The following is a 27,171-nucleotide window of genomic DNA, read 5'->3' as shown; positions in this document are numbered from 1 at the left end:
CAGAGCTGAACAAGGGTCCTAGCAGCCCCTCCCACCTGTGGTGGAGCCCGCTGGGGTCACCCGTGAGGGTGGGCAGGACAGGAGGAGGGCATGTGACTTGGTGGTGACTGATGGGAGAGGTGAGGGTGGGGTATGTGGAAGGCAGTGCAGGAGGAGGGGTGCCAGGCTGCAGTGAGCCTAGGGGTGGGTCTGGACTGGGGTCAGTGTGGGATGGTGGGTGTGGAGAGGGGATTATGGCTGGTCCAGGACGCTTGGTGGTAGCGGGTTTCTCCCAGCAGCCTCGGGGTTGGGGCCACAAGGAACATGGGGACATGCTGGCTCGGCACACCCCTCAGGGTGCCGTCCTGCATGACCGTGCACCTGTTGCCCACAGCCTGGGTCCCTGGGGCCTCGCAATGCTCTGCCTGCTGTATAGCTCCCACCGTGGCAGGGTTGGGGAGCTCAGAACCCTGGTGCGCTGAAGCCCCAGAAAGGAGCTGAGCCTGGGCAGGGTGGGGCCTGGTGTGAAGAAGCGCTCCTATGGGGATCTGGATTGGGCTGTGGGGACCCAGACTCTTGCCCGGAAGACACTGACTGCCTTTCCCAGGGACCGCAGACTAGGCAGCTGGGGTAGGTGACCTGTGAGGCTGCAGGGGCCCAGGGTCCGGATGGAGGCAGGCTATAGGTGATGCGTGGGGGCCCAGAAACTGGAGAGCTTCACTGGATGGAAGCAGCCCATGGTGGGCAAAGTCAGGGGTTCCGACTCGGCGGCTCATCCCTCGACCCTCATGTTCCCCCAAGAACGGGTCCCAGCAGTGAAGTAGCGGCTCGCGGGGTTCAGGGAGGCTACCAGCGGGGATCTTGGGGCCGGGTGTGCGGGGCAGAGGCCGCGCTTGTAACAAAGTAGCTTTTATAGGTTCCCGGGAGAACGCCGGTAGCCCGCCAGCTAGGAGCCGCGATGGCCCGCGTTCTTGCGCTCTTCTGCCGGCCCCGGGGAAAGCTCCCGTACCCGGTTCTCGTCGCCCACTGGCGGCTGCCCACCGCCCTGGGCCTCGGGGTCTCCCCTCAGGGCGCCGTCGGGGGCGGGGACGGGCGGCCGCGGGCGCCGCTGCGCGGAGGAGGGCCGCACTGGCGCGCCGCCGGGGCCCCGAGGTGGCGCGGGCCTGCGCGCGCCCGGCCGGTCGGTGGCGCGGAGCAGGAGTGGCTCGAGGGGCGCGGCGTTGCAGGTGGGCCGAAGTGGGAGCAGCAGCGGGCGGGGGACGTTGCGGGAGCCCCCCAGGCACGGCCACAGGTCCGTCTCGCCGTTGTGCAGGAGCACGAAGCGGCGCTGGGACATTAGCGGTAGCATCTTCTCGCTGCGTAGGCTCTTCTGGAAGGTCTCGAGGGCCAGGTCTGAGGAGGAGACGGAGGTGAGCGGGACGCTTAGGGAGGAAGGGCGGTGGGGGGAAGGGGGGACTCCACCCCACCCCACCCCACCCCACCCCGTCTGGAGGTGACAGGGTGGCACCACGCTGGTGGGGAGGTGGGGGCATGAGCAGAGGCTGGGGTTGCCACGCAGCCCTCGGGGTGCTGGAGAACTGGGTTTGTGGGCGTCTGAACTTGCAGAAAGCATGTGCAGGCAGAGGCGGGCAGTTTGAGGGTCCTGGGGGGTGGCTCACCCAGGGTCTCCATGACCACGCCGGGAATCACTTCTTTCAGGACTTCACAGTTGGTGTGCAGGGCCGGGTTGGAGTTCATTTCCAGCAGCCACACCTGGGCCCAACACTGCTCAGCATCCCGCCCCACCTACCACCTGGCCAGGAGAAGGCTGAGACCCTGGTCCCCATTAAGCCACGTGACCATCAGGTCACTTCTTTTCCATGACCTCACTCCCCCAATTGCCCAAGGGGCTGAGACTCTTGAGGGTATGAGAGTCTGGCCTTAGGAGCCACCCCAGCTGTAGGAGGAGTGAAACCTTATGGACACACCACCTCCAGGGCTAGGGAGGGTGCCTGACTGCCCACCCCAGGTGTCTGCCTGAGTGGTCAGGTGTGCACAGAGGGCCACTGCCTCATGCACCTGCCTGCCAGGCCCACCCCCCCACCCCCCCGGACAGCCTCAGCAGCACCTTGAAGTTTTCATCGATCAAGAAGTCACAGCCGATGAGGTCAAAGTAGCCCAGCTTGCACTCCAGCTTGGCTTTGACGGCCAGGAAGCAGTGGGCCATGATCTGCTGCATCCGCTTCTGTGGGTGGGGCGGGGTGGGGGGAATAGGACGTCACCTGTGGGCCTTGAGTACACCCTCCAGGCCTGAGCAGCCACAGCCCATCCCTCACCTGTGCTCCCACCGTGCCCATACTGTCACATTCTCAGGGTCACAGGCTCACAGCCAGAAACTCCTTCACTCTCATTTTGTTAATCCAACAAACGTATGGCCCTCCTATTGTGTGACAGGTACTGGTGTGGCAGGAGAGTGGAGCGAGCTTCTGAGGAGTCTCTGCCCTTGAGCAGTTCACTCATAGGAGAGAGACAAAAAAACTTGATGTGTAAATCATGCACTTTATATGGTGCACAAAGCCACACGTGCTAAAGCAGGAGAAGCTAAAGCAGGGTGAGAGGTGGGGGGTTCGGGGTGGTGTGGAAAGGGTATGATCCAGGTGGGCCTCACTGAGAAGAGAGTGAGTAACAGGTGAAGGTGGAAGGGGGGAGCTGTGGGATGCGGAGGGGACACCTGGTGGGAGCAACAGCTGTAAGTTCGAGCATGCCCGAGGTATCAGAGGATCAGGGTGATGCTGCTGTGTCTGGAGCAAGCTAGACAGCAGTGGGAGATGAGACCAGAGTGGCAGCAGTCACTTCTCAGGGCATGGGAAGACCTTGTCTTTCACCCTGAGATCAGAGCCGTGGAGGGTGGTGCACAGGAGGGCGTATCTGACCTGTGCCTTCACAGGGTCCTCCGGCTGCTATGCTGAGAGAGACTGAAGGGGCCTGTTGCAAGGATCTAGGTGAGAAATATGCTGGCTTGTAGAAGCCAAGGTGGTGGGATGGATGCTGAGTCTATTTTGGGGTAAAGCCAATGCAACTGATGAAAGGATGTGAGCTGTGCAACAAGAATGAAGGGCTATCCCTAGATGTTTGGTCTGAGACTCTGGGAGGATGGAGCCCTCATCAACTGAGAAGGAGAGGAGGCCCTGGAGGCTGAGACCTCTGTGAACTTGCAGATGGGGTGCTGATAGGCTTTGGTTCAAGATCAGGGGAGTGGTCCATGTTTAATGTGGAATCTTAAGCACATAGATGGAATTTAAAGTCAGGGGATGTCTGAGAAGGAGAAATGTCATATGACATCCCTTATATAAGCAATGATACAGATGAACTTACAAAACAGAGACCCCACAGACTTAGAGAACAAACTTATGGTTGCTGGTGGAATGGTTGAGGGAAGGGATAGTTAGGGAGTTTGGGATGGTCATGTACACTCTGTTATATTTAAAGTGGAAAACCAATAAGGACCTACTGTATAGCACAAAGAACTCTCTCTGCCCAATATTACGTGGCAGCATGGATGGGAGGTGAGTTTGGGGGAGAATGGATACATGTATAGATACAGCTGAATTCCTTTGCTATTCATCAGAAACTATCACAGCATTGTTTGTTAATTGGCTTTACCCAAGACAAAATAAGAAGATTTTTAAAAAATAAAATCAAGTGATATCTGATAAAGACAAAGAGTAGATAAGAGCAGATAAAGAGTAGAGCCAGGCTGGATGCTGGGCTCCAGAGAGCCATGGTGGGGAGCCCAGGGACCTGCACAGGGGGCTAAGAGGAAGTGAGCAAGGTCCTGGAAACCATGGGGAGTGAGGAACTATGTCTGAAGTTGGTTGACAGGTCAGGGAGAAAAGGACCAGGGCTGACCCCTGAGTTTGACAACATGGAGTTCACTCTGGTGAACATTTCAGTGAGACAACAGGGAGAAGCCTTGCTGAGCAGGATCAAGAGACAAGACCATCACAAAATGGGCAGAGGAAGGGGTCCAGAGATAAGCCATTCCATTAAAACAGCCAAAACGGGCCAAATTTGTCAAAATTAACCTTCTTAGAATGCTGGAAATTGACCAAAACCATTCAGCAACCTGAAGAGTGTTTATTCAAATAGAATCTTGAATCTTGGTAGGAACAGCAGGTTTTGTAGTATTTTAACCTGCTCTAGTATTATTCCCTGCATCCCAGCTCAATGCCTTGAAAAAAGCCTACATTCTTGGTACTGGAGATAGCAGGATTAATCTGTTTGGCAGAGAAGTGTAGTCATTTGTTGTGATGTCTGATGTTTCCTTGGAAGACCTCACTTGAATTAAAGGAAAATACAGGAACAATGTCTTACCAAATAGAGAATATTGGTGAAGAGACAGAAGTTATAAACGAGAGCTGAACAGAAATTCTGGAGTTGAAAAGTATAATAACTGAACAAGACATTTGAGTTGTTTGAAGATAGATCAGTTGAGATTGTCCAGTCTAAGGAACAGAAAGTCAAAGGAATGAAGAAAAATGAAGTTACGGAGATCTATGGAAGGAGATCTAGAAAGAGAGTAAAGGAAGAGGCAGGAAGAATATTTAAAGAAATAATGGTAGTGGAACTTCTCAAATTTGATGAAGAATTTACATATTTAAGGCCAATAAGCTCCAAGTAGGATAAGCTCAAAAATATCCATCATATTATAAGCAAACTTTTAAAAGACAAAGACAGAGCATGTTGAAATCAGCAAATAGAAGTGACTTATCATAAGGGCTTCTCAATAAGACCAGCAACCAATTTCCCATTAAAAACCATGGAGTCCAGAAGGCAGTGGGTTGACATATTCAAAATACTGAAAGAAAAAGAAAACTGTCAACCAAGAATTATATATACAGCAAAATCATCCTTCAAAAATAAAAAAGAAATTAAGACATTCCCCAAATTTAGAAACATAGATTATCAGTAGTAGAACATTTCTACAGTCCTTCAGACTGAAATGAGAGGACACTAGACAATAATTTGAATTCACATTAAGAAATTAAGAGAATCCATGAAGTAACTGCATCAGTTCAGTTCAGTCGCTCAGTTGTGTCTGACTTTGCAACTCCATGGACTGCACACAGCATGCCAGGCTTCCCTGTCCATCACCAACTCCTGGAGCTTGCTCAAACTCATGTCCATCAAGTCAGTGATGCCATCCAACCATCTCATCCCCTGTTGTTCCCTTCTCCTCCTGCCTTCAATCTTTCCCAGCATCAGTGTCTTTTCCGATGAGTCTATTCTTCGCATCAGGTGGCCGATGTGTTGGAGGTTCAGCTTCAGCATCAGTCCTTCCAATGAATATTCAGGACTGATTTCCTTTAGGATTGACTCGTTGGATTTCCTTGCCATCCTAGGGACTCTGAAGAGTCTTCTCCAACACCACAGTTCAAAAGCATCAATTCTTTGGCGTTCAGCTTTCTTTATGGTCCAACTCTCATATCCATACATGACTACTGGAAAAACCATAGCTTTGACTAGATGGACCTTTGTCAGCAAAGTAATGTCTCTTTTTTAACATACTGTCTAATTTGGTCATAGCTTTTCTTCCAAGGAGCAAGCGTCTTTTAATTCATGGCTGCAGTCACCATCTGCAGTGAGTTTGGAGCCCAAGAAAATAAAGTCTGTCACTGTTTCCGTTGTTTTATAAGTAACTACATCAGTTCAGTTCAGTTCAGTCGCTCAGTCGTGACCGACTCTTTGCGACCCCATGAATCACAGCACGCCAGGCCTCCCTGTCCATCACCAACTCCGGGAGTTCACTTAAACTCATGTCCATCGAGTAGGTGATGCCATCAAGCCATCTCATTCTCTGTCGTCCCCTTCTCCTCCCGCCCCCAATCCTTCCCAGCATCAGAGTCTTTTCCAGTGAGTCAACTCTTCGCATGAGGTGGCCAAAGTATTGGAGTTTCAGGTTTAGCATCAGTCCTTCCAATGAACAGCCAGGATCCATCTCCTTCAGAATGGACTGGTTGGATCTCCTTGCAGTCCAAGGGACTCTCAAGAGTCTTCTCCAGCACCACAGTTCAAAAGCATCGATTCTTCGGTGCTCAGCTTTCTTCACAGTCCAGCCCTCACATCCATACCTGACCACTGCATAGTTAAATATAAAAGATGCTACACATTCATTTTTTAGTAATTACCTTTTTCCTTCTGCTTTATTTAAAAGACAGTTGCATAAAGCAATAACTATGAATCTATGCTGATGGACACACAGTTTAAGGAGTTGTAATTTGTGACAGTAACATCATAAATGAAGAGATAGAGCTACACAGGAAAAATTAAAAAAAACACTATTGAAATTAACTTGGTTTGTATCCAAACTAGATAGTTTTAAATTAAGATGTTAATGGTAATCCCAAGGGCAGCAATAAGAAAATAACTCACAAATGTAAAAAAAATACTATAAATGGTACACTAGAAAATATTTAACACAAAAGTAGGCAGTAATGGAGAAACAAACAAAAAAGATATGATATATAGAAAATAGCAAAAGAGCAGATGTAAATCCTAACTTATCAGTAATTATATTAAATGTAAATGGATTAAGCTTTCCAATAAAAAACAAAGATTGGCAGAATGCATCCCCCCACCCCCCATGTGCTTTCTATGAAACTCACTTTAGATTCAAAGACATAGATAGGTTGAAAGTCAAAGAATAATAAAAAAATATATCAGGCAAAAAGTAACCAAAAGAGAGCTGGAACATTTGCACAAATATTAGAGAAAATAGAGTTTAAGATGAAAATTGAAGACATTAAGAAAAAAGAGAATATTTTCTAATGATGAATCAAGAATATGTAATAATTAACTGATGTACACCCGGGGCGGATTCATGTCAATGTATGGCAAAACCAACCAATATAATATTGTAAAATAATTCAGTTCAGTTTAGTCGCTCAGTCGTGTCCGACTCTCTGCGACCCCATGAATCACAGCATGGCAGGCCTCCCTGTCCATCACCAACTCCCGGAGTACACTCAAACTCATGTCCACAGAGTCGGTGATGCCATCCAGCCATCTCATTCTCGGTCGTCCCCTTCTCCTCCCGCCCCCAACCTTTCCCAGCATCAGAGTCTTTTCCAGTGAGTCAACTCGTTGCATGAGGTGGCCAAGGTATTGCAGTTTCAGCTTTAGCCTCCAATAAAAAAAAAAGAATATGCAATAATTATATATGCACCTAAAAACAGAGCCTAAAAATATGTGAAGCAAAAACTGACAGAACTGAAAGAAATAGACAATTAAATGATAATAGTTGGAGACTTCATTATGCCATTTTCTTTTTTTTTTTTTTTTTGCCATTTTCAATGATAGAACAGCTATACAGAAGATCAATAAGTAAATACAAGACTTGAACAACACTATAAATCACCTACCCTGAAAGATATCTATAGAACATTCCACTCAACAGCAGACTACACATTCTTCTCCAGTGTGCATGGAACATTTTTTAGGATAGACGGTATGTTGAAACATAAAATAGGGACTTCGCTGGTGGTCCAGTGCAGAGGACATGGGTTTGATCTCTGGACCAGGAAGATCCCACATGCCAAGTGGCAACTAAATCTATACATCACAGCTACTGAGTCTGTGCTCTAGAGCCTGTACTCTGCAACAAGAGAAGCCACCACAATGAGAAGCTTGTGCATCACAACAAAGAGTAGCCCCCACTCGCTGCAAGTAGAGAAAGTCCTCACTCAGCGACGAAGACTCAGTGCAGCCAAAACAAAAAACACGAAACAAGTTTCAATACTTTTTAAAGAGTTGAAATCATGCAAAGTATGTTTTCTGACCACAATGGAATGAAATTAGAAATCAATAAGAGAAAGAAAATTAGAAAATTCACAAATGTGTGGAAGATAACACTCTTAAGCAACAAATGAAAGCAGAATGCACAAAATCTTATGGGATGCAGTAAAAGCAGTGCTCAGAGGGAAATTTACGACTGTAAATGCCTACATTAAACAGGAAGAAAGATCTCAAATCAAATCAATAACCCAATCTTCAACCCTAAGAAAACAAAAAAAGAAAACTAAAGCCAAAGCAAGTAGAAGGAAGGAAATAATAAAAATTAGAGTGGATGTAAGGGGAATTAGAGAATAGAAAGCAATAGAGAAAATCAATGAAACCAAAAGCTGGCTCTTTGAAAAAATCAACAAAACTGACCAAGAAAAAGAGGAAAGGAGACTTAAATTACTAAAATCCAGAAAGAAAGACCTTGGGGCTTTCCTGGTGGTCCAGTGGTTAAGACTCTATGCTGCCAGTGCAGGGGGCATGGGTTTGATACCTGGCCCTGGTGGCTCAGAGGGTAGTGTGCCCACAGTGTAGGAGACGCAGGTTCAATCCCTGATTCGGAAAGAGCCCCTGGAGAAGGAAATGGCAACCCACTCCAGTATTCTTGCCTGGAAAATTCCATGGACAGAGGAGCCTGGTGGGCTACAGTCCATGGGGTTGTGAAGAGCTGGACATGAGTGACATGAGTGAGTGACTAACACTTTCACTTTCAATGTCAGGGAACTAAGATACAATATGCCATGTGGTGTGGCCAAAAGAGTAAAAAAAAATTTTTTTTAAAGAAAGACTTTACATAAAGATGAAAATGATTATGAAAAGGATTATAATTGTTCATAAAATACCATGAGCGACCTATATTCCAAACAAATTAGGTAACTTAGAAGAAATGGAAAAATTCCTAGAAAGAAAAACTGAAAACTTGACCCAAGAAGAAATAGATAATCTCAGTTACCTCTAACAAATAAAGGTTGAGTTAGTAATAATAATAAAAATAATCCTTCCCACAAAAAAATCCACAGTAATGTGTCCTGACTGGTCAATTCTTCCAAATATTTAAGGGCTCCCTAGTGGCTCAGATGGTAAAGAATCTGCCTGTAAAGCAAGAGACCTGGGTTTGATCCCTGGGTCAGGAATATCTCCTGGAGAAGAGAATGGCTACTAACTCCAGTATTCCTGCCTGGAGAATTCCATGGACAGAGGATCTTGATGGGCTACAGTCCATGGGATTGCAAAGAGTCAGACACAACTGAGCAACTAACACAGCACGCTTCACAAACTACAAATATAGAACAGAAGGGAACATGTTCAAAACCAAATAGACAGTAATGCTGTGGGTTATGAGGGTACACACAAATACTAAACGAAGTACTCGGAAACCCAATTCAGGAGCATATTTAAAGGACAATATGCTATGTCTGAGTGAGATCTATTCCAGAAATGCAAGAATGATTCATTCAACACACGAGGGACTTCTCTGGAGGTCCAGTGGTTAAGACTCCCAGTTTCCAATGCTGGGGGCATGGGTTTGATCCTTTGTCAAGGAAGTAGGATTCCCGCGTGCCTCATAGCACAACCCCACCCCACCCCCCCAAAAAAAGAGAAAGAGAATGAAGCTACAGCAGCTCAAACAGTATGGTGCTGGCTTAAAGACAGACGTTCACATCAATAAAGTAGAATTAAGAGTCTGGAAATAAACACATATATCTGATCAATTGACTTTCAAAAAATTTGCCAAGAACAGTCTGACAGATGGTCCTGGGACAATGGAGTAGCTACACACAAGAGACTGAAGCTGGACACTTACCTCACACCATACACTAATTAACTCAGAGTTAAAACATAGGACTTTTAGAATAAACTGCAGATGTATCTTTACAACTTGTATTTGGCAGTGGATTTTTAAATATGACATCAAAGCATGAATAACCAAAGAAAGACAAATTGCACTTCATAAAAACTTAAAACTTTTGTGCAAAAAGGACCTTATCAGGAATCCCCTGGTGGTCTGGTGGTTAGGATTCTGTACTTCTGTTGCAGAGAGCATGGGTTCAACCCTTGGTTTGGGAACTAAGATCCTGCAAGTTGTGAAACAAACGAAAAAGGACATTATCAAGAAAGTGAAAAGAGAACTCACAGGAGAAAATATTTGCAAATCATAATCTGATCAGGGTCTAGCAATCAATATATAAAGAGCTCTACATCCTAACAGGGACTCCCCAGGTGGTGCTAGTGGTAAAGAATCTGCCTGCCAATGCAGAAGATGCAAAAGATATGGGTTTGATCCCTCAGTCAGGAAGATCCCTTGGAGGAGGGCACAGCAACCCACTCCAGTATTCTTGCCTGGAGAATCCCATGGACAGAGGACCCCTGGTGGGCTACAGTCCATAGGGTCGCCAAGAGTCAGATATGACTGAAGTGACTAGACAAGCATGCATGCACAGCCTAACAAAGAAAGAGTGGACAATGGAGGTAACAAATTTTTCTAAAGAAGATACAGAAATGGCTAAGTATATGAAAAGATGCTCAATATCATTATCATTAGAAAAATGCAAATCAACCCCTTAATGAGATAATACTCCTTTATACCCACTGGACAACTATTAGAGAAAGACAGTAAGTATGGACAAGGATACAGAGAAACTGGAACCATCAGACATTGCTGGTGGGAATGGGAGCGACTGCAGCCACTGTGGGAAATGTTGGCAGTCCCTCAAAAAGGTCAACATAAGAGGGACCATGCAACCATGCAATTCCCTTCCTAAACCTGTATCCAAGAGAACTGAAATACCTGTTCGTGTATGTGAATACTCAATTATTCATGATTGACAAAAGTAAAAACAACCCAAATGTCTATCAACTGATGAACGTTTATCCAAATAAATTATGGTCCATTTACACAATGAAATATTATTTAGTCATAAAAAGGAACGAAATTAATCTTGAAAATGTTATGCTCAGTGAAAGAAGCCAGGAAAATCCACATATTGTGTGATCCCATTGACGTCACATGTCCAGAACAGGGAGATGCGTGGGGACAGAGAGCGGACTAGTGGTTGCCAGGGGCTGGGGAGGGCAGTGGGAGATGACAGTGTTCTGCAATCAGAGGGTGGTGATCATTGTTCACCTCTGTGAATCCACTAAAAAATCACTGAACTGTGCACTTTCACAGGGTGACCTCTGTTTTGGTGAATGATCCATTTGAGAAAGGGAGAGGAGAGGACTCCTAGAGCCAATTGCTGTGGGCACACTCAGAGGCAGCACCGCCCAGGGACCTGCCTGTGGCCCAGCACCCCCCACCCCAGTCCTGACCCGCATCCCCTCCGCTCGCCAAGTGGGCGGGGCACACACAAACCGTGAAGGTGGTGAAGACCCAGTCTCGGGGGAGGCCCTTGGTCTTGTGGAACTTGTCGTTGATGTAATGGTTGAGGTGCTCCATGCTCCACACCGTGTCCTCCTTGAGCAGCACATACAGGGGACTCTTCTTCTGCATGAACTGGCAGGGAAGGGCAGCGCCTGGAGGCCCGGCCCCGATGGAGGCCCCGATGGAGAGCATCACCCTGATGCTGTCACACCCCCACAGGGGGCCTGCTTCTCCTAGATGCCCTGCGCTGGCCCTGCCACCTGAGACCCTCCCCCAGCAACTCCTACCCTTGAGAAGCCCCCACAGATCCCCCTGGGGGCCCGCTGCCCAGACGCATCCCATTGATATCCTTCCTTGGAGACCTCTGCCCTTAGCATCTCTGCACTGAGGTCCTCACCAAGACCCTCATCCTCTGCTCCCACCCCTGCAGTGCCTGATCCATGTCCAGAGGGAGACAAGCTGGGGTGGGGTGTGGCACACGGCTCTCAGTCCTTTCACAGGGTGCCTTCTGGGGCTGAAGGTGAGAGGCATTGCTGACCGCAGGCAGGCCCACCTCCAGGCCTGGGCCGTGTCTATAGCTGGGTTCTTGTCTGCATTCTTGAACAGCGATTTTGTCCAAGGCTGCATCTGTGCAGCGCATTTACCTGGTTGGTTAAATGGCCACTGAGGTCACTGGAATGGGGATCATAAAGGCCGAGGGTGAGGCGAGCATAGCCGTGGCCAAAGAAGACCATGTAGGGCATGGCGCAGGCGATGAGCAGGTAGGAGCGCACATCAAACTTCTTCCCGTCCAGCAGCAGCGGGTTCTTGATGTACCTGGGGAGGTGTGGTCAGCCTGGCCCAGGCCCCCACCTGGACCTCTTAGTTCCCAGTACCCCTGCCACCTGCCTCAGCTGTGAGCTCTGGGTCCCCTACTCCAGTTGAGTGTAATGTCCCCTCGTCAGGGGACATTTCTGAGCCTGAACAGGTCAGGGAACTGGGGAGGAGGGCCTGGCTCCTAGAGCTCAGCCTGCCAGTATATGACTGGAGTACTCCAGTGCACAGCTCTTGTTAGGAGTTGGGGAGGTAGAAGCTGGTTGGCCCCCATGGTCAGGGAAGACTGTCTGGAGGAGGAGGCATGGATGACCTTGGGCCTTAAAGGGCGGGTGCCTTTGGAGAGACAGGGAGGGATATCCCAGTGGATAGCGCTGAGGTCTGGAGACCCAGAGGCTGGAAGCGCTGCTTATGGTGACTGACAGCAGTTGTGGTAGGAATGAGGTCCCACTGGTGGAGAAGGAAGTCCAAAGGGAACTTTCTGAGGCCGGACTGTGCCCCCGGTGTGAGGCTGAGGGTCTGGACCTCACCCAGAGGCAGAGGGAGCCTGGGAGGGGGGTCAACTCTGCCTGAGGCCCTGAAGGCTGCAGCTGGCTGAGGGGGAATGGGGGAGAGGCTGGGGGAGAGACTGGGCTTACAGCAGGTCAGTGTGCAGGACCCAGGTCAGGGCACAGCTGACTGAGCGCCCCCTGCTCCACACTGTCCAGGAGCCTGTGGTGTGTGTTGCTGGGGGTGGTATGGGCAGGACATCTCTTTCCAGCCCTGACAGCAGGAGAAACCCTACTCTTCCTAGCTACACAGAGGCCCAGCTTGGGGCACTGAACCTTCCACTATGAAAAACTCCTCTGTGGGCCCCACAACCCCCACGGACCCTCACAGGCACCAGCGGGCTTGGGTCAGCCCCACCCAATCAACGCCACTCGTGGGGCCCATGAGCAAAACCTCTGCACGACCCGCGCCTGGGGCGCCCGGAATGGCATCTTGTGGTAGATGGGGTCATCCTCAATGCTCTGGGTCTTGGCTTGGAGGGTGGTGACTTCCTCCTGGTTCCGGAGCAGAAAGATGCCTTTGCCCTGGTTGGAGGCTGTGGGCTTGCAGATCCACATTTGGGTTTCTGCAGGGAGAGCCATCTGAGCCTGCAGGCCAGACCCTGCCCTGTCCCACCCTTCCCAGCCCTGCCTGCTCTCCCAGTCACAGCCCTGCCCACACTCCTCCTAGCCATGGCCTGGAGCCTGCCAGGCTTTAACCTCCACTAAGGCCCAGCCATGATACCTCCCTGGCATCGCCTTAGTACCAGCCCTGTCCTCACCCAGGTTGGCTCCACCCTTCCCCTCCCTGACCATGCCCCCATCTCAATCTCTCCAGGACCTTGGCTCTGCCCTAATCACACTCCCCACTTGGTCCAGCCCTGCACCGGTCTCCCCAGAGTGGGCCTGGCATCCAGTGACTCCTCACCATCAAAGAGGGTGAAGAAAGCCTCTCTCTCGTCCCTGATGTCCAGACGGTAGGTCTCTGGGAAAAAGTCTTCCATTTTCAGGACCCTGGGAAAGCAGGGGGTGGGGAAGTCACTGGGAGGGTTGTCCCCTCCCCGCAGCTTGGCTGACCATTCCAGGGGCCTGATCAGGGTTGGGGAGTTGGAGGGAGAGTTTCCAGTGGGGCTGAGCTCCAGGCACCCCTGCAGCCTCTGGCATCCTCTAACACATATCTGCCACCCCAACTCTTCCCTCTGTAGAACCTTTGCACCTTCTGTTCCCTAGCCAGCTCGGGCACACCTGGCTTTTCTGCAGGCTGCCTCACCTGCCTCCAGCCCCTCCCACCGCCCAGCTCTTAGGCCTTCGGGAGTGGTCAGTTCAGAGCTGGGTCTCCAGACCAGGACAGTGACCAGCTTGCAGTGAGTGGTCAGCACGGATCCCCTGGCCTGGGATGCCTTTCAGCCCTTTCATGGACCTCCAGGCCGACCTTCAATTTAGGGCATAGTGGTTGAGTGCGTCTACCTCTGTGGCCCCAGGTGTCCTGAGCTGGTCCACAGGAGCTGTTGCAGGGCGGTATCATATCCTTTCCAGATCTGCACCCCAGGGGGACACAGGACCTGGCCTGAGTGGCTGCTCAGTGTGTGAATGGACGGGGGATGTCGAGAGGTGGGGCAAGGGTGGGGGTAGCCTGGTGGTGTGTGGTGTGGTGGACAGACAGATGCCTACAGGGCAGTGGTCCAGGGCTGCTGACAGAAATGGTGGAGGTGGATAGCTGGACACGAGGATGTAAAGATGGCCTCGACGACCAGATGGTGGCTGGTTGTTTGGGTGAGTGGGCAGACTTGTTAATGGCTGGGCAATGAGTGGGTGTGGAGTGGACAGGTGAGTGATGATGGGCACATGGCGTGGGCAGGCCAAGGGGCAGGAATGGCTGTGGGGTGGACAGCAGGGGTGTGGTGGGCAGTAGAGACAGTATAGGATGCCAGCGGGCGGCTCTGTGGCAGGCGTGTGAGGACTGCTGAAGCCATGGGGTAGGTGGGTGGGACGGTGGCAGGTGTTGGTGGCGGGGGAGACAGATTAGCTAGGTCAGTGGGAAAGCAGGTGGGCAGACAGAAGTGGAAGGTGGTCAGGACCAGCAACTGACCCATCAGGTGGGGGTGTGCAGCTGGGTGAGTGGGTGCCAGGGGTGGGAGGCAGGGTGGCTTACTTGGTCTGTGTGCAGGGGGCTGGCTTGCTGGTCTTGCTCAGGACTCTCGAGTGCTCCCTCAGGGCGCTGAGCAGCCCAATTTTGGTGGTGAGGAGCTTGTTGTTGGGGAGCTGGTACAGCAGCTGCTTGCCTGGCAGAACAGAGCCCAGGCAGCACACAGTGGCACCCTGTGTTTGAGGGCCGCCCGCTGAGCCCAGTCCCACCCCTACCTTCCCGGAAGTTGCAATAGGTGTCTCTGCACTTGACCTCACACCACTTGAGCTTGTAGTCTTCCCGCCGGCTATCCTGGATGCGCCGCCAGCCTTTGCTCTTGCAGTAGGAGCTGATTCTGTAGGGGAGGGGCAGTGCTTACCTGGGGGCCACGGAGCCGCGGAGCACAGCTGGGTAGGGCCTGGGGGAGGTGGGGCAGGGCCCAGATTGAGACCCCACTCACATGGAGGCCCCATTGGTCCCTCCGATGTAGAAGAAGGGGCCCTGCCCAGTGCTGGATGGCTGCTTCTCCCCCTCCAGAAAGTGCTTCTGCAGGAGGGTGGCCTGGGGCCTGTTGGCTTCAGAGTCATCCAGCTCTGTGGGCAGGTGGGAAGTCAGAGCCTCTGGCCCACCTGCAGCTTTCCTGCCCCCTGATGGGCCCTGCCTGAGCCCACCTGCATCTTGGTCCAGCTGGCTTAGCTGATGCAGGAGCCGCTCCTCTCTATGGCTCCCCATGGATCTCTCATGGGCCCAGCCTGTGAACAAGGTAGGTTTGATGGAGTGGAGGACATTCACTCGGAAACTGGCCGAAGCCCCCGGGAAGTCCCCCAGCCATCTCGGCCCATCTCTGCCCATCTCAGGCCCAGAGGGCCTCCCAGGAAGGGGGGAGAGTCATCATCATCAAGGGCCAGTTCTGGAGTGGGCAGTGTCCCTCCTTACCAACAGGGCAGAGGGCGGAGGCTGAGGTTGAGGCTGGAGCTGGGGCCACTCATGACACAGGGCCATGCCCAGGAGGGTGGGGGTCACAATGTCCATCATGATGTCGTGGGTGACCCATGTCAGTCAGGGTAGACCCCTCTTTATGCTTGTTCAGACCCTGACTCTGCTGGCCTCTGCCCTACTTGGCCAGCCTGGATCCCATACCCCACACTTGACCTCCTACCAGCCTTTCCCAGGACAGAGCTGTGTTGTCTCCTGTGAGAAAGCCTTCTTGGGGATGGGGTGCCTGTCCCCTGGAAGGTCCTGGATGCATTCACCTGGTGCCCGGGCTTGGCCCCGCCGGATCCCTGCCATCCTTGACCGCTTGCCTCTCTTTGTGCCGACTTGGGTCCGAGGGGGTGGTCCTTGGTGGTGGAGAAAGTGGGTGCGACTGCGGGCCACAGACACTGGGGTACCTGGGCAGGGGTACCTCTGGGAAGACATGGCCCCCACCCCTCTGCGGGCCCTGCGGGCAACCTGTGGTCCTAGCCCTTGAACTGGGCACCCAGTTGGGCCCGCCCTATGTGGGGAGGGGTGCTGCCTGGAGTGCTGGACTCTGGTCTGGTTCTGGTCTCTGTGGTGACTGTGGGGCTGGGTGCCCCTTGGGAGCAGGGCCATCTCTGCATCCTGTCTGTCTGGGGCGAGTCCTCCCCTGCAGGGACGGTTCGTTGGTGGTCGGCATCTCTGTACTCGGCTGCGGGGCCGGCTGTAAGGAAGGCTGCTGTCAGGCCTGTGGGGTTGGGGGGGAATGGCCTTCAGCAGGCCCCTCCCAGGGTCAGTGGGGCTGTGGGCCCTGCCCCTAGAATGATGCCTCCCTGGGGCATCTTTCTTGAGTGGCTGAGTTGGGAACATTTTAGGGAATTTTAGCTAATCCTTGACAGGTCTTTCCCAGTTTGGGGGCTGCTCAGGAGGCTAGGGTTTTCCGAAACTGAAGAGCCACAAGCAGTGGAAAGGCCAGCAGCCTGGAGTGTGGGCAGGCACAGAGAGGCTCCTCCAAAGAGGACAGTCGCTTTGCAAACAAACCAACTGGTCACCCTAGAGATGCTGACCAAGACCTTTGTCCCCATTTAGGACAGAAGATGGTAAACTGGAAACAGCTGTCAACCCAGTGATAGGGGCTGGGCAGTGGCTGGGTTCAGGGAGGGTCTCAGCCTTCTGCCAAGAGTGGGCCAAGCTGTGTGGACGACCTTGAGCCCCCTTCCCAGCCCTGCCCCACCCAAAATGAGAGGTCTCCTTAGTGGGGCTGTCCCCGCCCAGCATGACTGGGGTGGGGAGTGGTGCCTGCTGAGAACAGGGAGGGTGTGTGTGGTGTCTACATGTCTCCACGTTGCCTGAGACCCAAACCTTCTGGGGATGGAGGCCCCCGAGAGGATGACGGGCAGTACTAACCCCAGCACTCCCACCTGAGCAGCTACTGGGTCAACGGACACCTGGCAGAGGCCCCCCTAGGTGTGAGCAGGAGGTCGACACATAGAGATAGTAGCTGCACAGTCAGGCTCAGAGGAGAGGAGAGGGTGGCTGGGTGGCGAGGGCGGGCAGAAGGCACAGGGACGTGGCCCTGGAGACATGCCAGGGTAGGACTGCCATCCTCACCTGAGAAGAGGGCTGGATGGTTAGCACAAGGGGACAGACAAGGTGGACCAGCTCGTAGGAATTAAAAACGCGGTACAGCCTAGTGGGAAGTTCAAGGCAGGGGAGTGGGTTGGAAAGAAGAATACAAGGAAAGAGCCTTGAGAAGTCTCAAATCAAGAGGTAAGGCTCTGCGGCCAGCCCAGTGTGGCTGGAGGTCTGGGGACAGGATGCTGGGGCTCTCTGGGCTGCTGTTGCTCTGTGCCTCGGTTTCCCCACCTGAGAGAGAGTTGAGGGGGTTGCTGTGAAGACAGTTCCTACACGTGACATGTGCAGACACCTGCCTTGTCACCCGTGTTCCAGGAGGGTCTGCCTGACAACAGTGAGGATGGGAATGCCAGGCTGCTGCCAGCAGTGGCCACCCTCAGAGAGCATTGCTGGGGGTTATTGTGTGAGCGTGGGAGTGTGGAGGGAGCCCCCGGCCCCACAGCCCAGCACTGGCTAACTTCTGCATGTCATCCAGATACAGCAGTGGGCGCTGCCAGAAACAGGAGCCCGGAATTGGGCATGAGGGCGTGAGTTTCAGAACGAGTCTTGTAAACCTGGGCCTCTGGCCTGTCTTCACTCTTTATTTTATTACTTCCGCAAAGAATTAAACTGGCCATGAATTACAGTTTCTTGTCATTCAAATGAACAAAGATTAAGAAGAACCCCTACCCTGGACATGCACATGTGTGATGACTGTGGTGTCCCTGGGCTGCAGGAAATGGCTGGTGGGGTTGTGGGCAGGGTCAGGGAGGTCACAGCTCCAGCTCCCAGAGCCTTTGTTGAGCAGTTGCCTTATTTTTTTTTTTCCTTACCACACAGCATGTGAAATCTTAGTTCCCGGACCAGAGATCAAGCCCACAACTCTTGCATTGGCAGGTGAAACCTAACCACTGGACCAATGGGGGATGTCCCCACAATCTCCTTTCTCAGGATCTTTCTGACGACTCATTCTAAATAGAAAGCTTTTGCTGGAAGATGTTCGGGGAATGTTATCACTGGTGATGCAGCTTGGGCAGCCACGGCCCCACAGGCAGGATGGCACCAGGGCTCCTGAGAGGGCTGCAGCAGAGCAGGGACTGTCAGTGGAAACCCAACTTTATAATGAACTTAAAAGAAGCCATTTACCTGGTCAGGTAAAAGACCGGCAGGAAACGGCGCCCTGGTATAACGAGTGGAAGACCTTGGTGAAGCTGAAGGGAACGTCCGAGAATTGAAATAACACCATGTCCTACTGGGCCCATCTCCAGATATACGCTTGGCCACATGGGCGCTGAGGAGTGCTGACTTTGCTCATCCGGCTTGCGCTTTCTGGCCAGGGCTAAGCTCTTTGGGGGGATGTGGGTCCTCGTGGATTTTAGGAGGCCATCCTTTTGGGGTTTGGTCCAGGGAGACAGACCTGGTCTTGAGCAATGCAGCTGGTCCTAAGGGGCTGCCGCCCCCGGGAGGCCTGCCCTGCTCATCCTGGCCTGGGCGTCTCTGCTCCTCACCCTATGTCCTTGGGTGCTTGGGCCCTCTTCAGAGGGGGCTCTGCCCAGCCAGGCCCCTCCTCCCCATCTCTCCCTCCCCTCCCTTATACTCCTGGACAGAGTCTTAGAGGACCCACAGGGCTCCTGGGGGCTGGGGGGCCAGGTAGGGGCCACAGCACAGCTGGCTCCAGCCTTCATGCCCAGCCAGGACCCCGCTGTGGCCTGCCTGTCCTTCTTACCTGCCCCATAAGGTGGTGTGAGCCCTCTGCCTGGGAAACAACAGTGGTGACCAGGCAACTGTCTCCCAGCAACCATGACCCAGTGGCCCAGAGGTGAGCAGGTGGATGGGGAGGGGCTGGAGGCCGGCCCGGGGGCGGGGGCAGGGAATGACTGAGGTTGGAAGAGAGGAGTTACATGCACAGCCCTCATCCGGGTCCTCCATCCTCCAGGGTCATTCCTGAGCCTTTTCAAGACCCCCAAGTTCATGCCCAGACTGCAGGCCTGACCCACTGTGCTTCAGCTGCCACCCTTCACCTCCCCTCACCACAGCCTCAGCATGTGGAGCCCTCAGTTAACAAAATGGAAAGTGGGGCTCTGCAGACCCATGCCTCTCCAAGGGTAGATGGGACTGACAGCCAGGTCTGGGAGTCCAGGGGAGGTGAGAGGGCCTCTGGCTGCCCTGCACGGCCCCTTCCTCCATCCTCCAGAGCCTTGCATGGGTCACCAGGGTGTCTCCCCTTAGAGAGCCTTCACTTGCTTCCTGTAGGGTGGACGGTGGCCCCCTGCAGTGTGTGTCCACATCCTAAGGCCAAGAACCTGGGGATGTGACCTCAATTGGAGAAATGGTCTTGGCAGATGTGATTATCTGATGGGCCCTAAATCCAGCAACCAGTGTCCTCGTGAGAGGGAGGCAGAGAGCAGGAGACACAGAGGAGAGAAGCCAGCAGAAGGTGGGCAGTGGCCAGAGGGCCACAAGCCCTGTGGCCACAAGCCCAGGGACACCTGGAGCCCCAGAGGCCAGAAGAGGCAGGAGGGACCCTGCTCACACATGGACTTCTGACTTCCCGCCTCTAGGACCGAGAGAGAAGTCACTTTCTTTGTTTTAAGCTACCAAGTTTGTGTAGTTTACTGTGGCCACCCCAGGATATTAATGGACCCCCTAAGCCCCTCCTCCTGACTCCTCTCAGAGGCTGATGCACCCTCAGCTGTGTGCTGCCTGTGCCAGGGGCTGGTGGCCTGCAGGGCTCCGTTCTGCTGGACTATGGTCTGAAATCCCTTTGCCCAAGGGTTAGTCTGTGGGAGCGGGGAGAGCTCCCCCAGCCGAGCTATTGTCTGAGGGGCATCCGGACCTCAGGGCGGTGGGCCCCTGCCTGGGCCTGCAGGGGACAAGCACCCTTGGGCGTGCAGGGGGGCCCCTGGTCACCTGCAGTCCGCTCAGTCTTCCCACTGGTCCGAACAAAGACTTTTGGAAGTCTGTCCTCCCCAGGAGCTCATGCCCCTGTCCCTTCACTTGTAGAGACCCAGACTCTAGGAGCTGGGCCAGCCCACCTCCCCGCTCCTCTTGTGACTCCTCATGGGTTCTCAGGAGGCAGCCCCCTGCCCATGTGGTGACACTGAGAGCTCAGACTCAAAAACTGCCTTATAACTTGAAGCTGGTGAGGGAGCCAGCCTGGCGGCAGCCTTTCCCACAACAACCCAGGGCTGAGCCATTGGTCACATCTACAACCTGGAGCAAGGCAGCCCAGCATGAACTGGCTAGCCTCGCAGGGCAGATGCCTCTCCCCTCTCCTCAGGCCTGGCTGTGCTTGGGCCGAGTACCCTGAGGGCAGTAGGGGACAGTCAGCCCCTCTCTGGGAAAAGGCCCAGTGCCCCTCCTGCAGCGGTAGTTGAGGGTCTTCCCAGCCTCCCACAGGGAACTGGCAACTTTGCCGGGGCTGGAAGTCCTCCTTAGTGGCCCCCGTGCAGCCTCTGGCCTCTGGGTCCCTCTGCTCAGAGAGGCCTTCCTGAGTACCCTCACCCACACCCTGCTGCAGCCCCACCCCTGACCCCCCCACCCCACCCCTGAATCCCCTCCACCCTGCCCCCCTGCCCCTGCCATACCCCCACTTCTGCCCCCCCACCCCCACCCCTGCAGCCCCTCTACTGCTCTGGCTGCTGCAGCACCAGCAGCCCTACAGAGATCACGTGTCCTGCCCAGAACCTTCTCGCTGTCCGTGGCTCCTTCTCAGGGAAACTCCTGCCCCCATCCCCAGTGTGTCTGGAGCTGCATCGGCTTTCCGAGGGCACTCAGGAAAGAGTGGGCACTGAGGAGGGACGGAGGGATAGAGAGAGGGGCCCTTCTACCCTGACTCTGGCAGCAGAGCCTGGGTCGGAGGCATCAGTCATGGACTGGGACCCTAGGGCCTGCTTAGAATTCTCAGGGAAGGAAGAGGCTCTGGGGGCACAGCCATGAGGCTGCGAGTGGGACTGGCATCCACTGTAGACAGACGATGTCTGGATGTGGAGCAGAGGGGAGGGGGCAGGACTGCCAGGCCTTCCAGCGGTACCGGGTGTGGGGCGTGGTGGCCTGGCACCTGGAGAGGCCCCCGACCACCCAAGAGCCAAGTCAGGCCTATGGGGACCCAGGGGAGGAAGGCCAGCACCCTCGGGATCCTGGTGCCAGCTGGGGTGGGGGAGAGGTCAGCCTGAGGTGTCTCTGAGGGCACAGGGAGTTGGGGTTGCTTCTATCCTGTACTCCTCATCCCCCACCACTGCCTGGCATAGCGATTAGGGTGCCTCCCTGGAGAGGCTCCTGGGGGGCCCCGGGGGTGTGGCTGCTGCAGCCCAGGTCTCTCACGGCCCAGTGGCAGTGCCAACAGCACAAGCCTATCGCTGGTGCACCTGAGCTGAACAGGAGCCCCCATGCTTTATTTACCAACAGTCCATTGTGTCTTCGACAGAAGGCCCTCTGGGGGTCCCAGGGCTGGGGCGTCAGGTGTGGCCTGGGCCTGGGCGGGAGTGTAGCACTTCTGGGACCCACGGTCCCTGGCCCCCCTCCACCCAGCATCGGTGAGGGCCCTCCTGTGGCGGTGCTGAGGCCGGGGATGGACGGCATTACCAGACAGTATTAGACAGAAGGACCAGATCTAACCGTGTCTGGTAAGACGCCCATCGGCAGGCTTTGGTGCAGGCAGTCTCGTCCAGTGGCCCTTCTGGGGGGGGGCTGGGCTTTGCCCACCACCGGCCCTGCGGCACCTTGAGAAAGCAGGAGGGTTCAGCTGGAAGGCAGGACCCCTGGAGTCTCCTAGTCTGTGGAGTGGACCCAGGAGGCCTGGTGGCCCAGCCCAGGATCACCCCGAAGAGAGCTTTCCTGAAGACCTGTCTTCAGAGCGGCCCTACATGCACATGTGTTTGAGAGCACAGCTGGGGAGCAGTCTGGCTTCCCTGCTCTGGATCCCAGGTCAAGGTGGCTGTGGCACCCTGCGGCTTCCTGAACAGCTCTCAGCCAGTTAATGAGTAACAGCAGGGCCGGGCAGACCCTCCTCCCATGAGAGAGCTGCTGGGGTCCACGGCAGAAGGGCCGCCACAGTGCCTGTGCTGAGTGGGTCTGGGGTGGGTGTCCTGACTTCAGATCAGGGTGTCCTGGCTTCAGATAAAATAAAGGGCCATCCTGGCCTCAGCGGTTTAGGACAATGTTCCCAGTCTCGCCTACAAGGCTGCGGGGGTTGGAGAGGAGAGCAGCACGGAATGTCCATTGCATTGGGCGCCCAGATGCATTCTGTGCTCCCTGCGGCCCCAGTGGCCTGAGGGAATGTGGCCTCCTTTGTGGAGCAAGAGGCCACTGCCCGCAGCCCCAGTTGCCTGGGACCTCTGAGGGCAGGGCCTGGATACTGGCGATGTGTTGGGGGCCCTGGACACCCGTAGTGGACATCTGACTCTGTGTGGTAGATGGGCCAGGCCGGGAAGGGAAGGCAAGGGCTGCCAGCTCTGTACCAGCCAGAAGGCCATTTCCCTGTGTGGCCATTGGCGTGCCTGCTGGCCACTCTGCAAGGAGAATCTAGGCTCAGCCACAGGCTATGTGCGTGCAAAAGGCCAAGACTCCCCAGGGCCCCCTGCGGGCTGGTGGCCCTTCCCAGGTCTAAGTGTCCTGGGTTTCTTGGGGAGCCCCGAGGGCCCCAATGTGGCAGAACCGGCCCTGTCCCTGGACTTGTCAGCAGTCTCCCTGGTTGGGCCGGCCTGCAGAGTTGAGACAGGCTGTTTGCCTGCCCCCAGTTGACCAGGCCTTGGCCCAGCTCTGGAGTCCAGGAGCTCAGGACCACATGTCCTCGGGCCACTTCCCGGCAGGTGGTGGGTCACCTTTGAACATCGTTACCAGACAGTGTTAGAGTCGAGCCGAGAAATCCAGCACTGTCCGGTAAGATGTCCACAGAGGCCCCGGTGCGCCTCGGCCCGAGGACGTGGGATGGATATGGGTGCCACACCCCCTGCAGGCAGGGCCCAGTGGAGGTGGGAAGCCTGCCTGCTGCCACTCACTTTCCCAGAGCCAGGCTTGGAGGCGAGGACCCAGGGCCAAGCCTGGAGGTGTTGCTGGTCTGCAAGGTGGCCCACCCAGCTGGGCTCAGTTGGGCCTTCACCCCCCTAAGCCTTTGTTGTGCTCTGTCCCACCCACACCTGCCAGGTGTGGTGGCAGCAGCACCTGCTTGGGTGCCATGGGCAGGGCCCAGACACCTGCCTGTCCTGCTGCTGATCACTGGGGCTGGGCCTGGTGCAGCTGCAGGAAGCCTTTGATTCTGGGGACCAAGAAAGGGCACAGACACGTCTGGACCTGGGGGAGGGGCCTGCCCCAGGTCAACTTTCTGACTTGGAGCTGCATCTGGAAGCCACTAGGGTAGGACTGCATGGGCCAGCTGACTGTGGGTGTCAGAGGCTGTGGTGGTGTGGGGCCTTGGGCAGAGAGGGTAGGGCGGGCCAAGCTGTGGGAGGGCGGCCCCGTCGCTGCGAGCAGGGCCCCAGCGTCATCATTACCAGGCAGTATTAGAGACCAGACACCATCCAATGCTGCCCAGTAAGATGGCGATGGCCACCCCGGATTGGGTCTTGGGGCCGCCCAGCTGGGATCAAGAGGAGACTCGATGAAAGGGCACCCAGCAGCCTGAGGTACAGCCAGGGTTTCTTAATGCACTGAGGTGGGGAGGGGCCAGGATGGCTGGGGCTGGAACGAGTGTACACCGTGGGGCCAGATCGCCAGGCAGTCCCATCTGTGGGGGCCCCACCCAGGGGAGGCAGGCCTGCAGTGCCTGGAAGTGCCCAGAGACCAGGACCACAGGGTGATCTCCCTGCCCAATCAGCCCTGACTGGCCAGGTGGGACCACCAGCTCTGAGCATGGGGTGGGCAACTTAGGGGGTCAGGGTGTCCTGCCCACAGGTTGTGGAAGTTCAAGGGGCAGGAGCAGGGCAGGACTCTCCTTCTGGGTGGTCCCAGGGAAAGGCCCAGCCCCTGAGGGTCCTAGGTGAGCATGTGTTGGAGGCTTCCAAACACAATCTCCCATGCCCCGCCCCCTGCCTTTGTCAAGAGCGCAGACGAAGGTTGGGGCCAGGATGGAGGATGGCTCCTAAGACCTGGTCCTGCAGAGCAGATGTTCCCGGGGCCTGGGGTCCTTCCACTCACTGAGCAGCCTGTCACCAGTGCCCTACTATGGCATGGCCCTGGGGTTCTGGCCATTGCTGGCTCTCAGGTCCAGGGTGAGGTGGTGCTGGGCTTGCAGGAGGGGCAGCCTGTCCAAACTGCCTGGCAGTCACTGTGGCTTGTGTGCCCAGAGCACGTGGAACAGTTGCCCTCAAACACAGAATACAGGGAAACAATCCCCAGGTACCTGTGGGGACTGAGCCAATCTTGAAGGCACCCCAGGATGTCTGTTCAGGGTGGAGATTGAGGAAGTGGGCAGCTCTGGGGCCCCACCCTGCTTAGGGTCTGCACGTGGGACCCCTGCAGGAAGCTGAGACCCCTGGCACACTGCTCTGAGGCTTTGAAGGGTCGTGTCCTCTCTCCTGTCACCACACAGGCAGCACACTGGCCTGGAGAGCTGACCGGAACAGCTTCTGAAGTTTTCTGGCAACTTGTACCCATAGAGTTTGCAGGGAGAGGGCGTGAGCCCTGTGCTGATCCCCCCAACCCTGGGCTGACCACAACAAAGACTGCATCCACCTAGTCCCCGGCCTCAGCTGGGTTCACCTGGTTCTCTGGCTTCATGCTCCAGAAGGGCTGACATTTCTCAAGGGCCTGACCAGACTTAGGCCTGGCCTTGAGGGATATGGGACTTTCCCGGTGGCTCAGAGGGTAAAGAAACTGCCTGCAATGCAGGAGACCCAGTTTGATCCCTGGGTCAGGAAGATCCCCTGGAGAAAAGAATGGCTACTCACTCCAGTATTCTTGCCTGGAGAATCCCATGGACAAAGGAGCCTGGTGGGCTACAGTCTATGGGGTCACAAAGAGCTGGACACAACTGAGCAACTAACACTTTGCCTTTCTTTTGTCTTTGGGGGACACACACAGGGAGGGGGCTTCACAGGTGCCTGGACCCTCCAGGTGACCATGTCCAGGCTCAGAGAGTGGTGCCCTTGGCCGGGATCTAGGCCTTCAACCTTCTGGCCCCAACCTTGCCTTTCATTGTCCATCCCTCAGACCTGTAAAGTCAGTTCACTTGTTTCTGAGCTAAGTGAAGCCGTTTAGACTTCACCTTCAGAGCTGAGTTAAATTTCAGCTCCACTCCCAGTGGTCAGGCCATAGGGGCTGGGACTGGGCCGAGCATCCCTCCTTGAAGCCATCACTTGTTCCAGGTGCCTCCCCTGCCTGACCTCCAGTACCCTCGGCTGCTCATGGCCAACCCTGCTAGGGGACCAGTGAAGGCCTGGGAGACCCCACAGGCCCTGGCCAGCCCACATACAAGAGGATGGATGAGCTACTCACATTGTCTGCTCCCTACCAGCACATTGGCTGTTACCTTTTCACTAGGAGGTGGAGACCTGGAGCTGGTGGGCAACAGAGTGCTCCCTTCTGAGCCCCAGGACAGAATCTCACTCTCCTCCTAAACTCAGAACCTGAATTCCACAAGGAAAGACTGACGCCCTGGCCTGGGCCTCAGTGTGACTCTCATATGGGCCGAGGGCCTGGATTGCTGTACATCTGGCTTGGTGCAGGCTGGTAAGTCTTACTGGATGACATGAAAAGTGAAAATAAATGTTCCCTGCTTCCAAGTGCCCCCAGTGATGCTTTCTTGGCCAGTTGTTAATAGGAATGAAGCCAGCGTGCGGTCCCTGTGTGCGGGGTCTGGTTAACCATCACCATTCCGACGCGGCTCAGCTGAGGACATCTAGGAATCAGAGCATCTCCTGTTTGCAGAGCAAATAGCCCACCTGGAGGGCACCCAGCCTGCCCGGTCTGGCGGGTCCCACCTGCACAGGACAGGGTGGGGTGGGGAACACAATCCCAGCGTGGAAAACCAGCAGGCTGGTTAACCTGCCCGACAGGCCTTAATCAATGGTGAGGCCGCACAGAGAACAAAGCACAGAAACCCAACCCCTCTGCGCGGCCGGATCAGCCAGCTGGGCAGGGAGGCTGGGGCGGGGGTGGCCTGAAGCTGGCCCATCTGCACGCAGGTATGGCCGGAGCTGTGCATCTGAGGCCTGGCCGCCATCCCTCCTGAGCCCTTTGGGGTGCCCTCCCCACACCAGAGGACAGACCAGGCTCCTCAGGAGGCCAGCAGCTTCTGTGGGCTATTTAACCTACTCCTAAATCCACCAGATTTTGCAAGTAAGGTATTTGTAGAAGACCAACATGCCTGAAAATGCACAGCAGACTGCATCCATTTTCATGAATACAAAACTTATTTTGCCTAATTCAATCTGCTGCCAATAGCTCTAACTTTGAAGCATTTCATCTGAGTTACTAGAAAAAAAGAAAACGAAACCGACCCGACCTATTTTTACAGATGCTCAGCCTAAAAGGGCCTAAAGTTCTCCCGTTGGATTATTTAAACAGCTTGTGCTTCTGCCCGAGAAGTTTCATTTGTCAGGAACAGCGAGCTCTATACTCTGCCTCGGAGATGGTTAACCTCTGTCACGTCAACATTTCATTTCCTAAACTTCCAAACTTCCCACGAAGGCCAATGCCTGGGCTGTGAAGGAGGCTCTCAGGCCAGCTTGCTCAGGGCCAGTGTGTGGGGCCGAGGCACCACAGCCTCACTGCTGGACAGGGTGTTTGTGGGGGTGCGGCCAAGGGTGCTACTTTGAGTTTAGGTAGAGAATCTTTAGGACAGACTTTGGACCTGACCCCATAGTGCGTCCCTGGCAAGCCGGCCTGCACCTCCTCTGAGGTGGTTCTGGCTCTACTGGCGCCTCAGACAGGGGCGGGTAGGAAACAGCAGCGAATCTGGGCCAGACCGGCTCCAGCCCAGTGTAGCCACTGGCAAAACTGAGCCCTGCCCAGGAGCAAAGCCCAGAAACCCAGAAACG

General features: G+C 54.7%; 1 protein-coding gene across 1 annotated transcript; it reads right to left on the bottom strand.

Moving 5' to 3' along the window:
• Positions 1-915: 915 nt before the first annotated feature.
• TTLL10 (tubulin tyrosine ligase like 10) lies at positions 916-18,319 on the bottom strand. The gene is made up of 11 exons (XM_088845367.1): positions 15,877-18,319; positions 15,084-15,375; positions 14,860-14,978; positions 14,651-14,780; positions 13,427-13,512; positions 12,914-13,085; positions 11,803-11,974; positions 11,150-11,290; positions 2,087-2,203; positions 1,638-1,731; positions 916-1,371 (listed from the first exon to the last, which is right to left on the bottom strand). Exons 1-11 carry the CDS (start codon positions 16,448-16,450, stop codon positions 926-928), a joined length of 2,343 nt encoding a protein of 780 aa, XP_088701493.1. The 5' UTR covers positions 16,451-18,319; the 3' UTR covers positions 916-925.
• Between the last annotated feature and the right edge of the window lie 8,852 nt (positions 18,320-27,171).

This window comes from Moschus berezovskii, chromosome 17 (assembly GCF_049115385.1).
Source record: "Moschus berezovskii isolate FMDL1 chromosome 17, NW_MosBer_1.0, whole genome shotgun sequence".
Classification (NCBI taxonomy): Eukaryota; Metazoa; Chordata; class Mammalia; order Artiodactyla; family Moschidae; genus Moschus; species Moschus berezovskii.
The sequence above is the reverse complement of the archived record's forward strand: the minus strand, read 5'-3'. Positions and strand labels throughout refer to the sequence as shown.